Genomic DNA, 22,193 nt, shown 5'->3' with positions numbered 1-22,193 from the left:
ATATATTAACGATATTTTGTTGACCTATTGTGGTCAGCGCCATCAGGTAATAAAAAAACATTACAAAGCAACATAAAACCAACAGTTTAAAAAAGAAGACATTAAAAAGCGTAAAATATAAAAACCAATCAAATAATATAATAGTGACGCTAATTAAATTTTTGTCAAAATTGGTCCCGAAGTTTTTGTTTTCACATTATCGCCGTCATCTCTATTGAGAACAGTTTGCCCAATCTTGTGTCGAATTCTTGCTTTATTTATCTCCAGGGATTCCCTAACTTTTCTTATTCTGTATTCTGGAATGACTGCCAAGGTTTTAGAATTCAGCCAATCGAAAGTACCACGGCATGTTCTAGAATGTTCCGTGGCTCCTGAACTCGACCATTTTTGATTTTTACATACTCTTTGGTGTTCCACACTTCTTGAAATGATTTTCTTTTTGGTCTCACCAATATATATACTTCCGCATGAGCATTTAAGCTCATAAACACCCGGGTTCGAGTTCGGTGGTAGTTTTGTTTTGTTGTTGCATAGTATGTTACTTAAATTGGGAGGTGAAGTAAATATAACTCTGATGTTTTGTTTTCTAAATTCTCTTCGGAGTTTAGGGCCAATAATAGGTATCCAAGGTAGTTTAACAAACTGCTTATTTAATTGTTTAGATGTAGTATTTTTTGAAATGCGGTCTAAATAGTTTTTGGATATTTTAATAAGATTACCTTTGTTATAGCCGTTTTCTAAAAATGTGTCTATGAGGAAATCAATTTCTTGTTAGAGGTGTTTTTGGGAGCAGATTTGTTTTACTCTATAAAGAAACCCTTTAAAGACGCCAGTAATTATGCTTGGATTGATGTTAGAGTTTGGTTTTACTTGAACATTGGTTATCGCATCGTTACGGTGTATTTAAAATTCATAAAATCCGTTCATTGTGTTTGTAATAAATATATCTAAAAAGTTAAGTTGTTTTCTTCCGTTTTCAAGTTCAACGGTATATTTTATGGAGGGGTTTTATTCATTTAAAGTTTTAAGAAACAGTTCTTGTTTTTCTTTCGAATCAAACCGAGCATGGGTATCGTCTACATATCTTTTGTAAGTTATTGGTTGGAATGATTTAACAAAGGCTATATTAAGGGCTCTTTTTTCTATATTTTGCAAAAATGCTTCAGCCATGACTACCATCAACGGTAAACCAATTGGACCTGAATTAGGTAAAACTCGGATTTATCTTCGTATAAAAAGTAACACTTGCTTAGTGAAAATTCAATTAACTGGTGTATATCTAAAAGAGTTAATTTAGTCTTAGTTTTTAAATCCTCTAAATCATCGTTTTTGAAAACAAAATAAAGACCGCCATTACAGTCGTGGATAAAAAAAAAGAAACAAACGACAAAATAAAAGGTAAGAGTGAATTTGTTTATGTAAAAAATAAATTAAGAGAAATAGAGGACCGAGCAAGAAGAAATAATCTAAGGATAAACGGAACAGAGGAAGCTGAAAACGAAACCTGGGAAGTGAGTGAGGCAAAGGTTCTAAATTTGTTTGAAGAGCAACTTGGCTTGGTAAATATAAAAATTGAGCGAGCGCATCGCACTGGTAACACGGTCACTAAAAACCCGAGGACTATAGTTCTCAAATTATTGGACTTCAAGGATAAAATCGCAATCCTCAAAAAATCTTCAAGTTTAAAAGGAAAAAATTTATATATTAACGAAGACTTCTGCGCGGAAACAAACCTTATTCGAAAAGATTTGCGTGAAAAAAATGAAAGTGGAAAGAGAGTCGGGGAAATTTGCATACATATCGTACGATAAATTAATCGTACTTGATTGGAAAGAAAAGGAAAGTATTTTATGTCCTTAATATACTATTTTCTTATGAGTATTTATTTACCTTTTTTTTGCTTATTTAAATTTTTTACTTTTTTCTTTTTTTTATCAAAAATGGCGAATAATGTGTTTGACCAATTAGATTTTGAAAAATTAAATTATGATCCTTTTGAAGATATTCTTTTGAACAATCTTTCTGATGACAACTTAAATATTTTTTTAGAAACTCAAATGAGTTTAATTAAAACACCATATTTTGATCCTTATGAATTTAAAATCAAAAAAGATTTAAACTCATTTTCTGTATTACACTTAAACATAAGAAGCATGCGGCAAAATTTTGAAAAATTTAAAGAATTTTTATTTATTATAAATTACTCGTTCGACGTCATATCTCTGTCAGAGACTTGGCATGATTCAGAAAGTCCTCTAGAGTTGAATTCGAATTATAGTTTGGCAAATTACAAACTAATTAGCCAACCACGAGGAAGCAATAAAAAAGGCGGAGGACTGGGTGTTTACGTACTTAAAAACTATCAATTTAAAATAAAAAAGCAATTAAGTGTAGCAAATAACAATTATGAAAGTCTTTTTATTGAAGTAATTAATGCAAAAAACAAAAATAGTATAATTGGATGCGTGTACCGACCACCTAGTGGTAAAATTAGATCATTTCAAGACTTTATCGAAAAAAGTATTCTAAAAACAAACAACGAGAAAAAAAAATTATTTATCCTTGGGGATATAAATTTGAATGCACTAACATACCAGAAATTTCCAAAAACAAAATCTTTTTTTGACATGTTATATAAGTACAATGTTTCTTCAGTAATTAATAAACCGACTCGGGTTAATAGAACTTCTGCAACTGCAATAGTTAATATTTTTATTAACAATCTCTTAGAAACATCATTTGAGGCAGGAATATTTAAGACGGATATTAGCGACCATTTCCCAATATACATTACCATAAAAAATATAAAAGTTATTCCAAATGATCAACCCAAAATTTTATATATAAATAAACGCAACCTTTCAACTCATAGTAAAAACAATCTTACGAACAAATTATATTTAGAGAATTGGAGTGATGTTTATAAAAGTCAAAATGCAAATGAAGCATCTAATTTATTTTTAGACAAACTCCAAGAGATTTTTAATGAAGCTTGTCCAAATGAAGTATTAAAAATAAAAACAAAAACACTTGCTAATCCATGGATGGATAAAACACTTATTAAATGCTCTAGAACCAAACAAAAACTGTATAATAAATTTCTTAAAAATAAAAGCACAACTAATGAAAAAAATTATAAAGCATACAATTATTTTTATATCGATCTTTTAAAAAAAACTAAAAAAAATTATTACAGTAAACAATTTACTAATTGTAAGCTGGATACTAAAAAAACATGGGGTGTAATTAATGGCATACTAGGAAAAAATAAAACGAATCAATATAAATAATAATGATATATTCTGTCCTAAAGAAATATCCAAAGAGTTTAATACATATTTCACAAATGTTGGACTTGATCTAGCTAACAAAATTACAACACCCCTTAATTCTTATAAAACCTATCTAACACCATCAAATGATAAAACGTTGTATGATTTCGACTTGACATTAAAAGAATTTGAAACGGCTTTTTCTTCGATAAAAAATAAAAATTCATCAGGATTTGACGGTATTCCCAGTAATATACTAATTTCAAATAAAAAAAGCATCAGTTGACCATTGTTCTATATAGTCAAGCTTTCACTGGGCCAAGGAATATTTCCTGATGTACTAAAATTCGCAAAAGTAATTCCAGTTTATAAAAATAATGATCATGCAAATGTTTCTAACTACAGGCCTATATCATTGCTTTCTGTATTTTCAAAGATATTCGAACGTGTAATTTATAATAGAATCTTTGACCACTTAACAAAAAACAATTTTTTTTATCCAAAACAATTCGGATTTCAGAAAAATCTTTCAACTGAACATGCGATTATTGAATTAGTCGATCAAATAAATAATGGCTTCAATGAAAATAAATTTACCTTAGGTATATTTATTGATCTAACTAAAGCTTTTGACACTGTTGATCACTCCATCTTGTTAGAAAAATTAAAGTATTATGGGGTAATTAATAAGGACTTCAATTGGATTAAAAGTTACCTTACTGATAGAACACAATATGTTCATAAAAAAGAATACGGAATTCTTAAAGTCCCCTGTGGAGTACCCCAAGGATCAATACTAGGCCCTCTCTTATTCTTAGTTTATATAAACGACTTAAGTAATGCATCAGTGAAATTAAACCCAATTATGTTTGCTGATGATACAAATCTCTTTCTTTCCAACTATAGTATCAAGCAACTTTATGCTGACATGAACTTTGAATTAAATAAGATAAATGATTGGTTTCAAGCAAATAAACTCTCATTAAACGTTAAAAAAACAAAGTATACATTATTTTATAAAAAGTCGCAAGAAGTAAGCCTTCCCCTCAAACTACCAGATCTTTTTTTAAATAATAAAGAAATAAAACAGGAAGACTCTTTAAAGTTCTTAGGGATACTTGTGGACAAGCATTTATCTTGGCTTCCCCATATTAAATATTTACAATCAAAAGTTAGTAAAGCCATCGGCATGATGTACCGAGTTCGTCCTTATGTTAATATTATATGTCTTAAATTAATTTACTTCTCTTTAATTCATTGTTTTATCAGTTATGCCAATATTACATGGGGCAGCACGCAAACTACTAAACTTAAAAATATACTTAGTGTTCAAAAACATGCGTGTAGAATTATATACGGAAAAAAAAGAAGGGAGCACACAAACCCTTAATGCTTGACATGAAAATGATGAATATTTATGAAATAAATATTTATCAACACCTAATTTTTATGTATAAGTTTACAAATAACCTAACTCCAGTAAATTTTAATTGTAAGTTTAAAAAAAATATAAATGAAAAGTATTTCCTTAGAACAAACCAGTCAAATTTCTTTAAATTGCCTAAGAAACTAAACAAGTTTACAGAGTGTTCAATAGCATTTCGCGGACCAAAAATATGGAACTATTTAAAAAAAAAAGAAGCTAAAAAAGATAATATGGTAAAATCATTAAACTCATTTAAGTTGCTAGCAAAAAAACACATTTTTAATACGGAGGAATTACAAGAACTCCGTTAAGTTTTATAAAAATAGTTTTACTTTTTTATTCTTTGAAAAATTAATCGTACATATCTTTTGTAGTTATTTATGCAATGGTGTATTTATTTTAAATCCTTGAGTAATTAAATTTGAAGTTTTTACATCTTACTTTTATCTGCAGTTTATTTGAACATTTTGACGACATTTTATTTTTTCAAGGGGCTCTATGAAAAGATTGTGGTGGTATTGTATCACCCATATCTTCTTTGATTTTTTTATATATTTTATTACGTGATAATCTTATGTAACTTATTTTATTAAACAGCAAAATATATTCTAAACTAAAAAAAAAAAAAAAAAAAAAAATCGTTTAATATGCTAATTGCCGGTATTGCTTCATCGATCGGTACAGATGGATATAAATTTACTACAACAAATGAAACTTTAATTTCATTAGGATCTATCTTCCATTCTTTAGCATCGTTGAAAAAACTACTTGAATTAATTAGTCGAGTTGTATTTTTATTTAATGTTGGTTAATCATTCAACCAATATTAAATAAAAATACAACTCGACTAATTAATTCAAGTAGTTTTATCAACCTTGCTAAAGAATGGAATATATATATATATATGTGTGTATATATATATATATATATATATATATATATATATATATATATATATATATATATATATATATATATATATATATATATATCGTATGAGGATTATTTTCGGTTACCGTCAAATACTGGAAAAATGCACATGGAATCGCAGACAAGCATATTTACTTTAGATAATAAATAATATTGTAAAGTACTGAGCCTGGTGTAAAAAATGTGAATTTTGTTAAATAATTTATTATATAAATACTTTTTAGTTCATCAATTTTCTCTAACATTGTTTTTTGTGTCAGAGATCTGCTTATACCGATTGCAATTTATAACCAATATTTGTAAAAATATAAAAATAATCTTTAAATTCTCGATTGTTTCAGCTATGCTTCTATCTGAGCACTTTGAGTTTTTTGCGTTACTTTTTATTAGTTGTGTTGGGGAGTTTTCCCCATAACGTAAGAATTTTTTAATCGTTTTAATTTTATGTTTTTATTTTTTTCATCTCAGAGTGGGATGAAATATCTTTTGCCGTGCTGATCATAATGTGGTTCAATTTAATATTATAGTTTTGACAAATAATAAAACAAATACTCTTCATTAAATTTTTTTTAAAACGCGGATCTAAAGTGCTTAAATGGGCTAAGACCTCAACTTAACATTTTTCGTCATTTATGACTCTTTGTACCTTGTTCAGATTTTAAAAAAGCTCTTTTCTATTGTTACAAAACAAGTACTCGTGAATAGAAAAGGTTTCATTTAAGTGACACGATATAAAACCTGGCAGTCTTTTTAGTTCTTCTGTTGAAAAATTGATAGTTTTTCAACAGAAGAAGAAGAATAAAATTTTTTTGTTATTATTATCAATTTTCTTTAGAGGGTAATTCGGCATCAAATCACCTAGCTGGGTGATTTGATGCAGGGATGTGATTTGGAGGCATGTAATTTGAAGTTTATTATTACTCTTTTAATATTTAATATTACTTAATTTTATTATTACTCTGCTTACCCAAAATGGCTTCATCTTCATTACATTTTAAAAAGATATATTTTATATACAATTATATATACACACATTATACTAATATAAGCATAAAAAATGTTTGAATTAAAGAAGTTAAGTTTTGTATGTCCCAAACAAAAACAAAAAAAAAAGACTATACCTTTTCAATGTTTGGTATTTGGTCTGTTTAAATAGAAAAAACCCATGTTATGGTTTATCTAGTGAACAGTTGCAAGATGTATATTTTGAAAACTTATATATAACAATATTTTCTGTATTATGTGATAATTGTTATGACAAAAGCATTGTTGCTATAATCATACAGAAAGTTAGATAAGCTTAAGAATGCTTAAGAATTTAGAAAAGTTTAGAAGGTATTAGACCAAAGTTTTGAAGATTTTGAAATTTTCATAATTTTTTGGGACACTCTAATGTAAACTCAAAAATTAACATTCAAAAAAGTTTAGCAACACAATAACTTCCTTACTTATTACCAACTTAGTTGGTCATGAAATCTAAAAGTTAACAGTCTTAGTTGGAAATTCATTAAAACTATAAAATAATTGCCTTTTTAAAAATTTTTTATGATTTATTTTGCAACAGTTTTATTAAAGTTTTATTTTACATCTGATGACAATCTATTCAGATTTAAGAACAAAAAAAAAAAAAAAAACGGGGCAACTTTTCTTAATGTTTTATATAGAACAACTTCTTAAAAAAAGTTTTAATCAAGTTGTTTTGATTTCTTTATTTCCCATACAAAAAGTTTGTGTTATCCAAACAAATTTACTGAAAGGGGACAAAAAAATAGTGCGATTTAACAAAGTTCAACTTAACCGGAGAATTTAAATAGTAATCAGTTGATTTCAAAGCACCAAGTGATACAGTTTGAGATAACAAAAGTTTGAATCAACTGGTGTTTGACTTGCTGGGATTTTATTAAATATATACATATAAATGTATACATGAGCACATCTCTCTCTCTCTCTCTCTCTCTCTCTCTCTCTATATATATATATATATATATATATATATATATATATATATATATATATATATATATATATATATATATATTCATATATATATATATATATATATATATATATATACATATATATATATATATATATATATATATATATATATATATATATATATATCTACTATAGCATATTTATGTGAGCATTTGCTCACTTTTTTTGCTTATCTAAATTGATACAGCTTTTTTAGAAGAAAAAGAAAACGAAGAATAATGAATGAAAAGATTGCAGCCCCATCCCAAACCCTCAGTCAATGTAGCAGCACTCCAGACTGACAAAGAGCCTGCGAGTCAGGCTGTTTGTCAGTCGATGTATGTACTGAAGCCCCCGGCAGTAGGCTATTTCAGTATGATGTCACACTGCTCACCTAAATCAGATAAGATAAACAATGTATGTACTGAAACCCCCAGCAGCAAGCTATTTCAGTGTGATGTCACCGTGTTTATCTAATCACGCATTTATAGTTGTGTTTATATATATATATATATATATATATATATATATATATATGTGTGTGTGTGTGTGTGTATATATATATATATGTATATATATTTATATATGACCTGAATTTTTAAAACCTTAAGAATGCAAAATAAATTAGGATACTACATACTTAAATATATTTATATAAGTGTACAAATATACACTTATATAGTGCTGATGTGGAGGTATATATATATATATATATATATATATATATATATATATATATATATATATATATATATATATATATGTTTTTTTATGATACTACATACTTAAATATATTTATATAAGTGTACAAATATACACTTATTTAGTGCTGATGTGGTGTAAATATATATATATATATATATATATATATATATATATATATATATATATATATATATATATATATATATATATATATATATATATATATATGTATGTATATATATATATATATATATATATATATATATATATATATATATATATATATATATATATATATACATATGTTGTTTTCCTTATATATATCATCTATATTTTTTATAATAGTCTATATTATTGTTGCTTATTATTACTAAATCCTGTACTATATATTTATTGAAGCTTTATCAAGATATTTATGGCTACTGCATTGGTTTCTGACTTTAAGTTTTTATCTGATAAAGCTTGTGAATCAGCAGAAGAGTTTAGTACTTTGTATTACAACACTTATGACAAACAACGGCACCTACTACAGAAGCTCTATACAGACATGTCTTCCGTTATATGGAATGGAAACGGGTATCACGGTCTTACAAGCATCAACAATTTATTCATCAATCTACCAATTACATCTCATGAGCTGTCAACACTTGATTGTCAACCTATATCTTCTGTTGCTTGTCCTGATAGAACGTCTATCTTATTAGTATGTGAAGGCGCAGTTAAGTATGGAAATGAAAAACAGAGAAAGTACTTTACGCAAAAATTTATTTTGATGGATGTTAATGGAAATTGGAAAATTGCAAATGATTGTTTTCGGTTTATTGATTGATAAATGAGTTTCCTTTATAAATATATTATTATAAAAATTACACTTATTAGTATTTATTATATTAGTATTGTATTTAATGGGACAGCTTATTTCTAAAAACTTTGTGCTGGTTTTTAATTATTTTTAAAATTTCAAAATAACCTTGTGTACTAGTTTGTGATTTTTTTTAAAAACTTTAATTCAATTTTCTACGTTCTATGTTTGGATTATTGAATCACTGAAACCTAAACACTAGTTTTTTAGTCAAACACATGAGTAATCTGCTAGAAATATCTGTATTTAATACCAGTCTAATATGGGTGGATTTTTTTCCTTTTACAATTTTTTTAACAAATTATTATTAACTAGTCATAATTATAGTTATATAAGTTATTATGGATAATGAATAATCCAGCATTTGAATATAAAATTTTTTTTAAATCAGGTATTTCTAGTAGTACATTGACAATATCAATTGTGACAGCTATATCTTGTATTTTTGTTTATATATAATGCTTTAATTAAGCAAAACGAGTTTGCAAAACATTTTTGAGTGCTTTTATTATCTATTGGTATTGGGAAGCTTGATAAAAAAGCTTTTTTCTTTATATTTAGAAACCTTATAGGATTATGTTATAATAGAAGGTCTGACTGTTTTGAAATATGCTAGTGTGTAATTAACATTTTCTTTTTTTAAATGATATTTTTTTCCAGTGCAATCAGGAAAGTAAAGTAACTCTCAGTTATTTATTATAATTTATTTTAGATATATAAATCTCGTGTTAGTATTTTTCTGATCATTTGATATATTTTTTTTTGTTAAAATATTTTTTTAAATCGTTTTTAATATAATAATTATGAAGATACAAAAAGTTTTTCTCTATTTTTCCATTTTGAAAATTACGGTTTAAAAAATACTATTTATTTTTTTTATTTTTTATTATATGATAAAAATGTTTATGTGTGCATATATAATATATACATATTGATTATAAGTATGTATATATAAAAACATATTAATATATTACAATCTTATGTAGTTTTTTGTCTGTTAAGAAAATTTTCCTTTTTTATTTTTTTATTAAATAAATTTTTTATAAAAAAAAAAATTTTCATAGTAACTATTTGATAAGTTAGTATTTATGATGTTATATATTTATTGAAAGTTTTATTTATATCAGAATATATTTAAATTCAGATTGTATTAATTTTTTTTTATATCGCATGTTTAATGTATAGTCATGTAAAACATCATGTAAATTACTAAAAATATTTAAATAAAGTTTGACTTGTTTTCTCACAAGCTTCAATGCATTAAATTTGTAATAACAACAACAACATCATCAAATAACAACAACAACAACATCAAAAGTTTTTTATATGTTCCATTTGTAATCATTTTTACAATAGCAATAATAATAATAACAACAACAGCAATAATAATTACAATAAAAATAATTTTGTTAATAAAGAATTATAGTAGAAATCATAAAAATATGTTAAGATAACAAAATTAATGAAGAGCAATACAAATTTTAATTATAATAATGATAATTACAATAATTGTAAATGAATAAAAAAATTGATAATAGATATTTCATAGTTATAAATATAAAATTATTTTATAATAATATGTTAATGATTTATAAGGATGGTGTCAGTGTAATTATAGGAGTGACGCCAGTTTTTAAACATGACTAATAAAAAGAATATAGACATAAAACATGCAAAATGAACACTGAAAAATTACATTTGGTTGGTAATAATAATAAAAAAGAATATAGACATAAAACATGCAAAATGAACACTGAAAAATTACATTTGGTTGGTACTAAAATGAGTAAAAAGTAACAAAAAAAAAACAACTGATAGTTATAGTTTTAATAATAAAAGATGTCATGAAGTTAGAATAAAATATTTATTAGAGCTTTTTTAAATTGATTTTGTTTAAGATAAAAAAAGGTGTTTGAAGTTGTAATTTTTTGAACACATTCACAATGTATTGAATGAAATTACTTCTGTTTAAAATCATTTTTAATATCAATTGGATATACAGAATTTCAATTTAGGATCTAAAAATGAGTTGTTATTTTTTTATGTTTCTATCTCTTCAAGTCCACTACAGTCAAGCTTGTGTGGCTTGTTTTATATTAACTATCATTATAGTATCAAATAAATAATTTAATTGTAATATAACTACCAATGAAGTTGACAGATAGTGTGATTCGTGCATTCAAACCTGCAAAAATATTCCGTGATAACTCAGACAAAATCAACCACATAGATTATTCAGCATCAGGCGATACTTTAGTTACAAGCAGTGATGATGACTCCATTGTGATTTATGACTGCTTTGATGGAAAGTAAGTTTTTTATTTTTTTATTTTATACAAATATTAAAGATTAATCAGTTTTGTGCAAATATTTTTACTTAATTTATAATTTAGTTTGAAATTGTTTTTTAAAAATTTTAATTTTATTAATGTGTTTTCAGACAAAAAAAAACCTCTCACAGCAAAAAGTATGGTGTTGCTCTTATTCAATTTACACACGCACCACATTCAGTTATACACACATCCACTAAAGTAGATGGTAAGGATTTATATTTGTAATGAACGTAAATATTTAGATTTTTAATATGCTTACGATGTTCAATTTTATTAAATATTGAACATGAATGTAAGGAAATAACAGTAGGCTGAAAAAGATCACATTAAAAAAAAACAATGAATATTAAAACATATTTACTCATTATTTTTAGTCAACTTAAATAATAAATGAGAAAATCAGTCAGTTAGGGTTTATTGTAGAACTATTATTTTTGTTAATTAAAAGGAAACAGCGTACATATTTTTTCGGTGGAAGAAATATAAATACATCCAAGAATAATGACTCGTGATTATCAACTGATAAACAACCAAAAAACAAATTAACAATTAAAATTTGAAATTTAAATATTAAAAATAATTGTTAGAGCTTAATAGTTTGTTACCGTTATGGCGAGTCATTGTTTAGGATGATAATTAAATGAAAGGGTTAAATGTAATATTATATTAAAATGTGCAATTGTAAATCTCAAAAGTTTAAATTTCATTCAAAAATATTTTCTTTTGATCACCAGATTGCAGTTTATCCAAAACTTTATTTACCTCAAAATAGTTAATTGATTATTTTGAAGTAAGTAAAGTTTACCTCAAAATTTCACAATGATTAATTATTTTGAGGTAAATAAAGTTTAAAAAAAAATTAATTATAAAAATCAAAATTTATTACATAATAAAATAATATATTTGCACAGTAAATGGCCAGGGATAATATTTGGCTAGGGCCAAGCTAAATACTACGCCATATAAATAGAAGAGAGTGCCAATATTGGAACTGCGTCATAATTGAAACACTTGCATTTATTTTAGAAGCAAAATATCTCATGACTATATTTTGCATTTTTTCAGTAAAATGTTTTATTTTTCATGTGACCATCAATTAAAAGCTTTTTTGCATCATTGATTTTAGGTGATTCTAATTTGGTTTATTGATTGCACCAGGTAAACTATACTTCTGTGGGTTATATGGCTTTTCATGTTTAATACAATTGGGTTTAAAATGCAAGTAATAACCTAAACTTATTTTATCTAGTTAAGGAATCAAAGTATTCCAACTTAGAAAACCAATTACCTTGATTGGAACAAAATCGTACCTTGACAAAACCAAATATATTTCCAATAATAGTGCAATCAATGAAGACAAATTATGGTTAAAAGTATAGTAGGGTTGTCTGTTTGTATTAATCAATTCACAAATGTTTCTTAGTTAAACCATCTTTAGTTAAAAAATTTATTTAAATTATTTATCCCTTAGGTGTTCCAATTTCAGCAACTCCCCTACTAAAGTTCATATAAATAGATAAGGATATTGTATGCCAGCATGTAAATAAATATCAAATATATGTTTATTACCATATATATCTCCATAGATATATGTACTAAATCTCCTGGAAGGCTATTTCAGTGTGATGTCAGAAATGTTATTTAAACATGCATTCATAGTTTTTTAATGATCAAAAAATGAAAAAGACTTAAATTTAAAAAGGGAAATATATTTTATATTTCGTTATTTAAAAATTTTTTAAAAACTTTTTATGCTATGCGAAATGCTTTGTAAATTTTTATAAATTATAGATATATAGATTACATAAATTATTATGTGTACTTATTACTTTAATAAATAAAGTAACAAATTTCTTTAAATGACTATTTACAATAAAACCATTTTAAATTATCATTTAAATTATCAAAGAATATTATATGTAGTTTCATTTAAATAAATATTGTGTTTTTTTAATAAATCTTTTCAAACTTTTTCTACAAATAATTTTATCAAGGATGTATTAATTAAGCACCTGCATCTTCTCGTATCCTCTCGGAAATTCTGTTTGACACGGTACAAAACAATAATTTTCGTTTCATGCCGTTTTTACGAAACAAAAAAATAAACAAGTAAAGCTTGTTTCATTTCGTACCGTATTTTTATAAAACAAGAAAATTTTGTTTCGTATCGTTATTTACAAAACAAATAAAACTTGTTTTGTTTTGTATTGGTTTCTACGGAGTATTTCATAATTCCCCGCCCCAAACACATATTTCATAATTTCCCACGCCCTCCCAAGCAATACATGAACTTTAACATTCAAGCAGAATAAATGCGCGTCTAATACTTACTTACTAACTTAGTGTTTTGTAAACAAAAGTTTAACTAAAAAGTATATTAGCAAACCAAACTTTGTTTGGTTTGTTAATATACTTTTTGGTTAAAATATCAACAACAAACTTTGTTTGAATGAAATATTTCAAGTTCTATTATATAAAAGAGAGAACCTACTAAATACGAGATAATTGTGTTAACTTTCAATATTCCGCAAAGCTAATTAATTTAGTAAGTCTAAATAAAACTAATTTCTTGTAAAAATTGAAAATGTCTGCGTAAATTGGTACAATGTAAAAGTAAATTTTTAATTTTATGATAACCATATCTGTCGTAAAAATATAAGTATTCCTGGTAAAACTCAGAAATTTCTTGTTTATCTGGTTTTTTACCATTTCATTTCAGAAAAAGTTTAACTTTATTTTGTTTCAAACCGGTTTTTACAAAACAAAAAGCTATTGTTTCGATTAGTACCGTATTTTTCATGAAACAAGAAAACTCTGTTTCGTTTTGTACCATTTTTTGTAAAATTGTATAAAAATTATTTTGTTTCGTACCTGTTTTATCAAAATAATATTTTTTATCGCTTCGTTTCATTTCGTCTTGTACCGTTTTAAGACGCAGATACTTAGTATTAATAGTAATAATAATCTATTTATATGTCTTTGATTTTATAAACAACTTTTAATTGCAAAAATTGTTAGTGTGAAAACAAATATAACTCAAATTTAATGGTGTAGTAAAAACTACTGGTTTTTATAAGCATTAAAATAACTTTTAAGTTAAACTTTTTGTAAAATAAATTTACAAGGGGTTTTAAAAGCTAATATATTTGTTGAAATTTATAAAAACCATTGGACAAAAGATTAAATAAATAATAACATAAATCTAAATTAATAATAGATAGTTTTAACGTTTTAATATATATAATAAAAACTGGGCTGCTTGATTTCAAAAAATTTAACACTTGAGTGTTTTTTAAAAATTAATTAGTAATTAAATGAAGTGTTTTATTTACTGTGTGTTCAACTTTATTTTTTGTTTTGTATATAAAAAGTTTATATGCTATACTGAATTTACTAATAATTTTGGAACAACTAAAATGATTATAAAATAAATGCTCAGAATATGAGTTGGACGTCACACTGAAAGCCTTAAAAAGAAATAGCTGTATAAATTAATGTAACAAAAATAGGTTAACAATTTGTTACATAAATATGCTATAGTATATATATACAGCCCTCGGAATTATGGTCGGCATTCGGAAATGCTGTCTTAACTGCTGACCTTAAAGTGTTTGAGGTCGGCAAAAAATCGCCGACCTCATTTCTATGTTTTATGGTAACCTCTTTTGTGTCAAATTTATTTGTCAATTTGATGCCAACCTTTAACAGTTTTAGGTTGGCAATTTATTGCCTCATTTTTCCTGATGTAACATCTGATGATCGCTATTTGCATGAAACTCGGATTAATGTTTTAAATAAATCGAGTGTTATAATTATTAGTTTTTTTACTAAATATATATATATATATATATATATATATATATATATATATATATATATATATATATATATATATATATATATATATATATACACTTAAAAAGTACTTAACTTTATTTTATTTTAATAGTGTATTTCAATAAATTATAAATAAAGTATCAAAAAATAATGAAAATTATCACCAAAAAAAATCAAATTTGAAAAGAGGCCAATCATAAATGAATTAAATTCAAAAGATAGCTGACTATTTTCTATAGACGCAGTTCACATTTTTTAACAAAACTATCAAAAAAAATGTTTTTATCACATTTTAATACTTGATTGGACCTCCTTTGCGCTCAATTACTTGCTAAATTTGTTTTGCCATACTTCCCACCAAGTTTTCCAGCACTTTTGGCTCCATATCCTCCCAGCATTCTGATACCGCTACTTTTAGCTCTGCCACAGAGTTATATTGCTTCTGGTCAGCATAGATACGTCTTACAATGAATCCCCAGATGTTTTCAATAGGATTTAAATCTAGACTGCGAGCAGGTCACCACATTTTCTCGATTTTTTTAGCTTTAAACCAAGCTTTAGTCTTGTTACTAGAGTGAATGCTGGCGTCGTCTTTTTGAAAAACAAATTTTTTGTGTCGATATTTGTTTTTAAATGGAATCAAACATAATTTTAGCACATCAATGTATTCAGAACTTTTTATTTTGCAAGATGTAAATGCTAAATTTAACTTTTTTTGTTGCACAAAACCTAAGCCAAACCATCAAAGATCCACCACCAAAATTCCTTGTTGAAAAATATTTGGGTTCTCTCCTCAAATCACGCCAGTAGCCACTAAAAATATCAGACCAATCAAGATTAAACTTTTTCTCGTCCGAAAAAATCACCTGGTATTGAAAACAAAAATATTCAGCTATTTAAACATCTTACGTATTCATGAGAATTTACCCTGAAATTTCATACTTGTTTCCAATCGCGTGCCATGTTTTCGCGGGCGAATTTCATCCGTTTCTGTTTGTGAACGGGCTTCAAATTTGGTGCTTTATTCACTTTTACTTTTTGATGAATTTAATGCAAGTCGAACAATTCTGCGTTTTTCACGACCTGAAACCTTATATTTCTTTGGTTCCGCTTATTGTTGCATAATCTGTTGGATTTTTCAAGAAATTATGGGTAACGTGATCTGATCTCTTCAATCTTCTAGCAATTTCTCGATTTGGATCTTTTTTTTGATGATAAGCCGATATTGGACCTTTTTCAATATCGGTAAGGGTCTTTCCTTTCGGCATTTATTTAAGTTCAACTTAATTTCGACTCACAAAATAAAAAATATTACAGAATATAAGGCGTCTATAGAAAATTGCCACGTGAATATTAAAAATTTAATTATTTTAATACAATCAAGACAGTTAATAATCAGATTCATAATGGATCATTATTTTCTTACATATACTTATTCAAAAGTACCATTAGAACATTTTTATTACCACGGTAACACTGTAAATCCGCTAAATTCTAGATGCGTCTATAGAAAATGGTCGCAGTGTATATATATATCAACATTTTTTTTTAACTTAATATTTATTATTTTTCAACAAAATTATTGATATTGTCCTATATTTTTTTTTTAAAAAAAAAAAAAGCTCATTGAATTTTCGAAATCTTAAACTTGGCAGTATACGTGGCGCCGTTGGGTTGGCTAACACACTGTGTATATATATATTATCCTGTCAATGCTGATATCTAATAAAGGAATAACGAAATCTAAATTAGTTTTACATTAATTACACTTATGAAGACCAAGCAAGTCTAGTGAATTTTGCAAAGGGTAATATTCAACTGATGGGTAGTTACTTCTAAGATGTTATGTATATTAGGGTGTCCCAAAAAACAAAATTATTGAAAAATATATGCAACCACCCCTAAATGTGTTCTGTGTGATAAAAAAACACTGGTTTTAAAAATTTGTTGAGTAAAGATATTTTTAGGGGTCCCTCAAGACCCTTGAACATATAATGAGTTCCTAATATTATCGACTAAAAAAATTCTTTAAAAATGTATTATGTCTTAAATGAAGCAAACTTATAAAAATTTCAAAAATGAAAATTATATTATAAAAATCTTATTGAAAAAAAAATTTTGTTAAAAAAATTGGTAAAAATGCACTTTTTTCTATTTAGTTTATAAATTCATTTTTTATGTTGCTAAATCTGACATTTATTTTTATATAGTATTGTTATCAATTTTGAAATTCTCATGTGATTTCGCTTCATTTGAAACCCCTAACTTAATTTATCTAAATTACAAAATTTATTTGAATATTTTATTTTGAGTTTTCGAGCAACTTCTTTATGTCCATTTATAGAATGATCCAGCAAAGTCTTTAAACTGATTAACTCTTAATAAAGATTTTTTTTAAGTGTTGAATCGGCTCCACACTTGTTTTAAATATTATATACCATATCTCTATTTATATCAACTATTCTACTCTGATAATAAGTTGTGCAATAATAATGAAAAGTTTTGTTTTAACTTCATAACATCAAATTGTTGAAAAGTTATATTTAGGGTTGTTTTTGTCTAAAGTTTTTTAAGGGAAACTTAAATTTGAAATATTCTAGATTTAAAAAATTCTTGAGAAAAATCCTGACATACAAAATATAACATGAACTTTAAATTAAAAATATATACTTCAAGACCAGACATTTTTCAGACAAAGAAGAATGAAAAGCAATAAAAAAAAAAATTTGCTTTTTAATGTTTTGTTTGATTTTTATGTCTATTAGTTTTAGTAGTAAAAAAACTATTAAATTGATACTATAGGAACTTAAAGTTTAGTATAATTTTTATTGATTTTTGAATTGAGAAATTTATTTTCTTGACAGCTTGAGAAATTCTTAATTGAATAAAAAGTTCTTGTTTTTAGACATTCCTAATGTTTTTAGTTACCGTTATTTCACTTCTATTTTTAAACTGCATTCTATTTGAAACAGATGCGAAGGAAATTTTATTTAACATTATAATATTTAATACTATTTGTTTTAAGAGGGTAAAAAAATGACTTACAAAAGATGTTACTTACTGTTGGGATTTACAGGGAAATTGAATTTTTTCAGAAAAAAGGGAATGTATTTAGTTATGATTAAAATTTATTATAAAAGAAATCCATAGATAAAGGAATTAACAGATAGATACAAGGGTAAAGGAATTAACAGGTAGATACAAGAATATAATTGAATTTAACAGATAGATGCTTCTTTTTAAAGTGGTCTTTTTTATATATTTAGTTGCAATAAATACCTAATTTTGCCTAGCAGTAGCCTATTTTAATAAGTTAGAGGTTTTCCATTAGAGCTACATTTACAAAATTTGCCTTGAGTACAAGTATGAGATCTATGATTCATATGCAAAAGATATTTTATTATATTTGGTTGCTATGGATAGTTTTTCATAGCAACAACCAATTTTCTGTAGATGCTCTTAGACCTGAATAAAATATAGTCAATGTTTTTTATAAAAGAAATGTTTGTTTGTTCAAAAGCATGTTTTGTTTATTTCCAAAAGATTTATATTTATTAGTAAGCAACCGAGGTTGATATTTGACTGGAACCAGGGCTGGGTTTGATAAAATATAGCCGGGGCTGGGTTTGTGATCAGGCTACATAAACATTTATGCATCCTAAAGTATATATTTTTAATTTAAAGTTCATGTTATATTTTGTATATATATGTTTATATATAAACAGTATTATGATCAACATGATCATTATAATCATCATTACTATTCTCCTCCTCCTCATCATCATCTGATCATTTTCTATTTTGGCAAATACTACACCATATAAATACTAAAGTATATATAAAAATAAAAGAATATTGTATGCCAGCATCAAAATAAATAGCAAACATATGTTTATATCCATAATCTGTATGCATAAAGCACATCTTTTTTTAAATCAAAGCTTTTTTTCCTTCTGGACTAAAAGTGTGGAAGCTTTTATTCCTACTCTTCAATTTCAAGCAGAGTTTTTAGTCCTTGGCCTTGCCCTTGCCTTAAGGCCAAAAATTAAGGCCTTGGCCTTGATTGTTTTGGCCTTCATAAAAAAAATACATAAAATTAAAGAATTAAAAGTTTTCATTCTTTATTTTTATGTATTTTTGTTTTCGGCTTTTATATATATCTACAATCATATTTTCTTATTGACTTAGTTGAATTCTGCCCATAACCTTGATCTAATTTTAAAATCATGTGGTTTTATTGTCACAGCACTTGCTACCAACAGTTTTTTTAATAATTGGCCTTAATGTAAGGCAAAAATTTAAGTCTTTGGTCTTAAAGATGTTTGCATAGGCCTTAGCCTTGAAACTCTTATTCTTGGCCTTGCAACATGTGGCCTTGGCCTTAATACTTTTGGTCTTAACAACTCTGATTTTAAGTCAAGCCTCCTTCTACTCCACATTTTTTACCATGTTGAGTAGTTGCTTTATTAATCATTTATTTCATCTTTTTTACAAGAACATCTCTCTTAAGGACAAATGTTCTCTTATTATTCCAAAAGGCAATGTAAAATGATCCTGTCTAATGTTATGCTCTGTTATTCTTAGTTTACTAAATCTTTTATCTTACATCAGATGTTATGTTCTAGAGACTTTTGGTTAGTCTTCAACAATGTCATTTACTAAAGTAAGTATAACATTATGATAATCATTAAATCAAATATCTACATTATAATTATCTCTAATTCATGGGTCTGATCTTTTTACTTCTTTCCAGAATAAAGCAGAGTTATTTGCAAAGAAATCCTACTCTAATTTGACTCTTGAATCTAATGGCCACACTCTTCCTGCCAGTTAAACATATTAACCCATTGTTAAACATCCATATCACTCTGGCTTCCAATGCTAAAGTTAATTCTCAATTAAACACTTCTACATTTTGCTAAACTTTTAAAAAGTGCCAAATAAATGGTTCCAATTTTTCAAAACTCTAGAAAATACTTTGACCTCTTCAACTATCCTATGATTAGTCTTCACTCTGTTATTAGTTTCTTTATATAAAGGTTTTTAGATTAAGTTATTCTTTTTTAACTGCAGTATTAAAGTTATTCTTGAAGGCCTACACTCTTTTTTACTTTAAGTAACTTTAGGAGTATCACAAGTTTCTATCTTTGCTCCTGTATTGTTTCTTATCTACAATATCGATCTTCATGAAAATTTTACATCTAAAGTGGCTCTATTTGCTGATGACTCAACTTTATACTCTTGTCTTGACAAAAAATCTTCACTTTTTGATTGCTTAGAACAAGCAGCAGATTTTTAATATGATCTCTCTTCTGTAACAGCCTAAGGCTTGCAGTGGCTCCCTTCATGCTAAAATTTTTTTTATTAATCCAGTGTTTTTCTTTGCATTTTGCAAAAACCTTATAACTTTTAGCTATCTTTATGTTTTACTTTTATATACAACCTGCATTTTTTTAAGTCTTCAGTTAACCATTTACTAGTATTTTTACTTATTCTCAATTTTAAAATAACTCATAACTTAATAGTGGTTGCTTGCAATCTTGTTGGAAGTAAATTATTTGAAAATATATAAATATGTGCCAGTATTTAATAAATAGTAAATGTAAGCAAATTAGTAAGTTTCAGGTCAGCTGCTACTATGTATTTTAGCTCATTCAGCTTAAGTAACTTAATGAGCCTCTCCAAATTATAGTTACTTTCTTGTACTCCGCGTACAAGACCCAAAATAAGAACTTCATTGACCCCTGTATTTTTTATGTTTCTTTTCTCTGATTGTAGCTCTTCTGGGTTGAAGATGTGTATTATGACTTTCAGTGAACTTTAACCCCCATCAATACCAAATCTTATTAAGCAATTATAGGGATTAAGTTTTCTGTGTTCATAGATCTTTTTTATTAGTTCCCACAGAAAGATGTTGTATTTGTTCCTGGTTTAGGAACAAGTACAACATCTTTCTGAATTGTATCTTCAACCTTGCAGTTTCCATTGTTGTGTGTTAGTTGAAAGCTGCATGAAACTACTTCATAAACTTGATTTAACTGGAAAGACTTAAGATAAAGTTCATTTACATTACTGTTATCTTCGCAACCCAAATTTTCTATTCACTAATGTTTGACTTCAATATAAATGAATTATATAAAATTGATAATAAACATAGATAAATAGAAATACACATTTACCTGTTGCTACAGTTAATTATTTATTGTCCGATGTTTTATACATATCTTTTAGTACAGAGGAAATAACTTGTTTGGATGTTTTTAAGTCTTGAGAAAAAATGAGCGCATGCAGATTTTGCACTATTGCAGGTTTTGTACAAGAATGATACCTTTACCTACCCTTTGGCATCAAACTGTGCAAATAGATGCATTTTTCGCACCTGAGGATACAGGCTCTTACTAAAATCCTCAATAAATTCTGAAAGATTGATTTTTCGATGACATTTCTCTTTTGCAATATAACAAATGGAATGCATAGATCAGTATCCTAGTTTCTGTATTAAACTTCTTCCAATCTTCCATTAATCTTCTATGTTTTGAAAAATATACTCTTCATTCTAAAATTATTTAATATAGTATTTTATATTCATTTATATATATTTACATTTTCTAATATCATCAATACATCAGCATTAATGATAAACTTTTGTTTAATCTTTCTTAAATGAAGACATTTTTTACATTCAGATGGTAGAGAATTGATTTCCAAAATAAACCCAGGATCCACATATAGAATAAATAATTCTTGCAGAGCTGGGTCTTATTTATATATAATTCTCTTATTTATAACATTTTATGTCTTTATTTAGACAGCAAAAACAAACTGCATTCCTGTTATCTTTATGAAACCTT

At 26.2% G+C, this 22,193-nt stretch overlaps 2 protein-coding genes across 2 annotated transcripts in view; both read left to right on the top strand.

The window, feature by feature from the left end:
- The first annotated feature begins 8,725 nt into the window (after nt 1–8,725).
- On the top strand, nt 8,726–9,139 carry LOC100214426 (NTF2-related export protein 2). Its single transcript, XM_065811673.1, has one exon. The coding sequence runs from the start codon at nt 8,726–8,728 to the stop codon at nt 9,137–9,139; it is 414 nt and encodes a 137-aa protein (XP_065667745.1).
- Nucleotides 9,140–11,279: 2,140 nt separating this feature from the next.
- LOC100206133 (WD repeat-containing protein 82) overlaps nt 11,280–22,193 on the top strand; it is a 40,001-nt gene continuing 29,087 nt past the window's right edge. The window contains exons 1-2 of the mRNA XM_065812738.1: nt 11,280–11,481; nt 11,613–11,710. Of these exons, the coding sequence (XP_065668810.1) occupies nt 11,321–11,481; nt 11,613–11,710 (259 nt within the window). The 5' untranslated portion in view covers nt 11,280–11,320. The remainder of the gene's footprint in view (nt 11,482–11,612; nt 11,711–22,193) is intronic.

This window comes from Hydra vulgaris, chromosome 12 (assembly GCF_038396675.1).
Source record: "Hydra vulgaris chromosome 12, alternate assembly HydraT2T_AEP".
NCBI lineage: Eukaryota > Metazoa > Cnidaria > Hydrozoa > Anthoathecata > Hydridae > Hydra > Hydra vulgaris.
This window is presented reverse-complemented; position numbering and strand designations above follow the sequence as displayed.